The sequence below is a fragment of the Phalaenopsis equestris genome, unplaced genomic scaffold (genome assembly GCF_001263595.1).
Source record: "Phalaenopsis equestris unplaced genomic scaffold, ASM126359v1 Scaffold000002, whole genome shotgun sequence".
Taxonomy (NCBI): Eukaryota; Viridiplantae; Streptophyta; class Magnoliopsida; order Asparagales; family Orchidaceae; genus Phalaenopsis; species Phalaenopsis equestris.
This window is the reverse complement of record NW_018164444.1, coordinates 32,094,783-32,096,234: the sequence shown is the minus strand read 5'-3', so window position 1 is coordinate 32,096,234 and position 1,452 is coordinate 32,094,783. Positions and strand designations below refer to the sequence as shown.

The following is a 1,452-nucleotide window of genomic DNA, read 5'->3' as shown; positions in this document are numbered from 1 at the left end:
AAAAGTACCAAACGACCTAAAAATTTTCTGCCATGTAATTGTGGGACCATGCACACTCATTTAGAACGAAGGAACTCACAATTATATCAGTCTCCTTTGTTTGCTTTTGCTTTTCTGCATCCATTCGCTCCGACCGCTTCTTGTTCCCTTCCGCCCCACACAAAATTAACAACCTTTTTTTTGTCTCAATAAACGATTGCTCGGTCTGAATGAAATGGAGGTATGCTCTTCGATCTTCTCTAGTTTTGATTCTCCTTTTTTTCCTCTTACTTGCACCTTACTCAATTCTTGCTTACTCCCACTTTTTTCACTTTCACTGTCAAATTATAATGTTGCACTGCTGACCTTCGTTTAGCTCATTTTATGGCAGTTTACAGTGATCGGGGCACTCCGGCTTCATTTAAAGTTCCTGCAGGTGCTGTAATTCCTTTTGGATCAATGGAATCAGCTCTCAAGCAAAGTGTCTCTCTAGATAGCTTCCTCTCTCTCTTAGAAGCCATAGAAACAGCAAAACCTGATGGGGGCGAGCTCGATCACCTGTGCTCTGACCTCCAGACATTGATATCAGCTCAAGTTCCATCTCAAGCAACCATTGAAGCCATTGGCAGAATTTTTCCAGCTAATGCCCGGCTTATAGTAAGATCAAGTGCCAATGTTGAAGATCTTGCTGGAATGTCAGCTGCTGGACTCTACGATTCTATCCCAAATGTCAGAACCTTGAGCCCGACAATCTTCGGAGCTGCAGTAGGCCGTGTATGGGCTTCCTTGTATACAAGGCGAGCTGTTTTGAGTCGTCGAGCTGCCGGTGTTCCTCAAAAGGAGGCTCAGATGGCTGTTTTGGTGCAGCAGATGCTCTCTCCTAATCTATCTTTTGTGTTGCACACTGTGAACCCACTGGAGCATGACCCCAGGCATGTTATGATTGAGATTGCATCAGGTTTAGGGGAAACTCTAGCTTCAGGAACTCGTGGTGTTCCGTGGAGGCTATCCTCTGACAAGTTTGACGGCAAAGTTGATACAATAGCTTTCGCAAACTTCAGCGAAGAGCTATTAGTGCTTGATTCTGGGCCTGCAGATGGAGAAGTTGCCCGTTTTGTTGTGGATTACAGTAAGAAGCCATTAACAATCGATCCTATCTACAGAAGGCAGTTGGGGCAACGCCTTTGTGCTGTTGGGTTCTTTCTTGAGCAGAAATTTGGCTGCCCACAGGACGTTGAGGGCTGTGTTGTAGGGAATGACATCTTCATAGTTCAGACAAGGCCTCAGCCTTGAAAAGTAATTTGAGTTCCTTCGTGAGGCGAAGTTATGGAAATAAAAAGGACAGCGTGCACTGATTATGTTATATAGTTCTCTTTAGTCTTGAGAATAGGCACATCAATCAACTCCAGCTTGTTCAGCGTTCAATTCATTTCTACGTTGAACTGAATTGACATTGTGTCATATATATATATA

General features: G+C 43.9%; 1 protein-coding gene across 1 annotated transcript; it reads left to right on the top strand.

Annotated features, from left to right (window-relative positions):
• Positions 1-346: 346 nt before the first annotated feature.
• On the top strand, positions 347-1,342 carry LOC110031215 (phosphoglucan, water dikinase, chloroplastic-like). The gene has a single exon (XM_020734309.1). It carries the CDS (start codon positions 364-366, stop codon positions 1,270-1,272), a length of 909 nt encoding a protein of 302 aa, XP_020589968.1. The 5' UTR covers positions 347-363; the 3' UTR covers positions 1,273-1,342.
• The last annotated feature ends 110 nt before the right edge of the window (positions 1,343-1,452 follow it).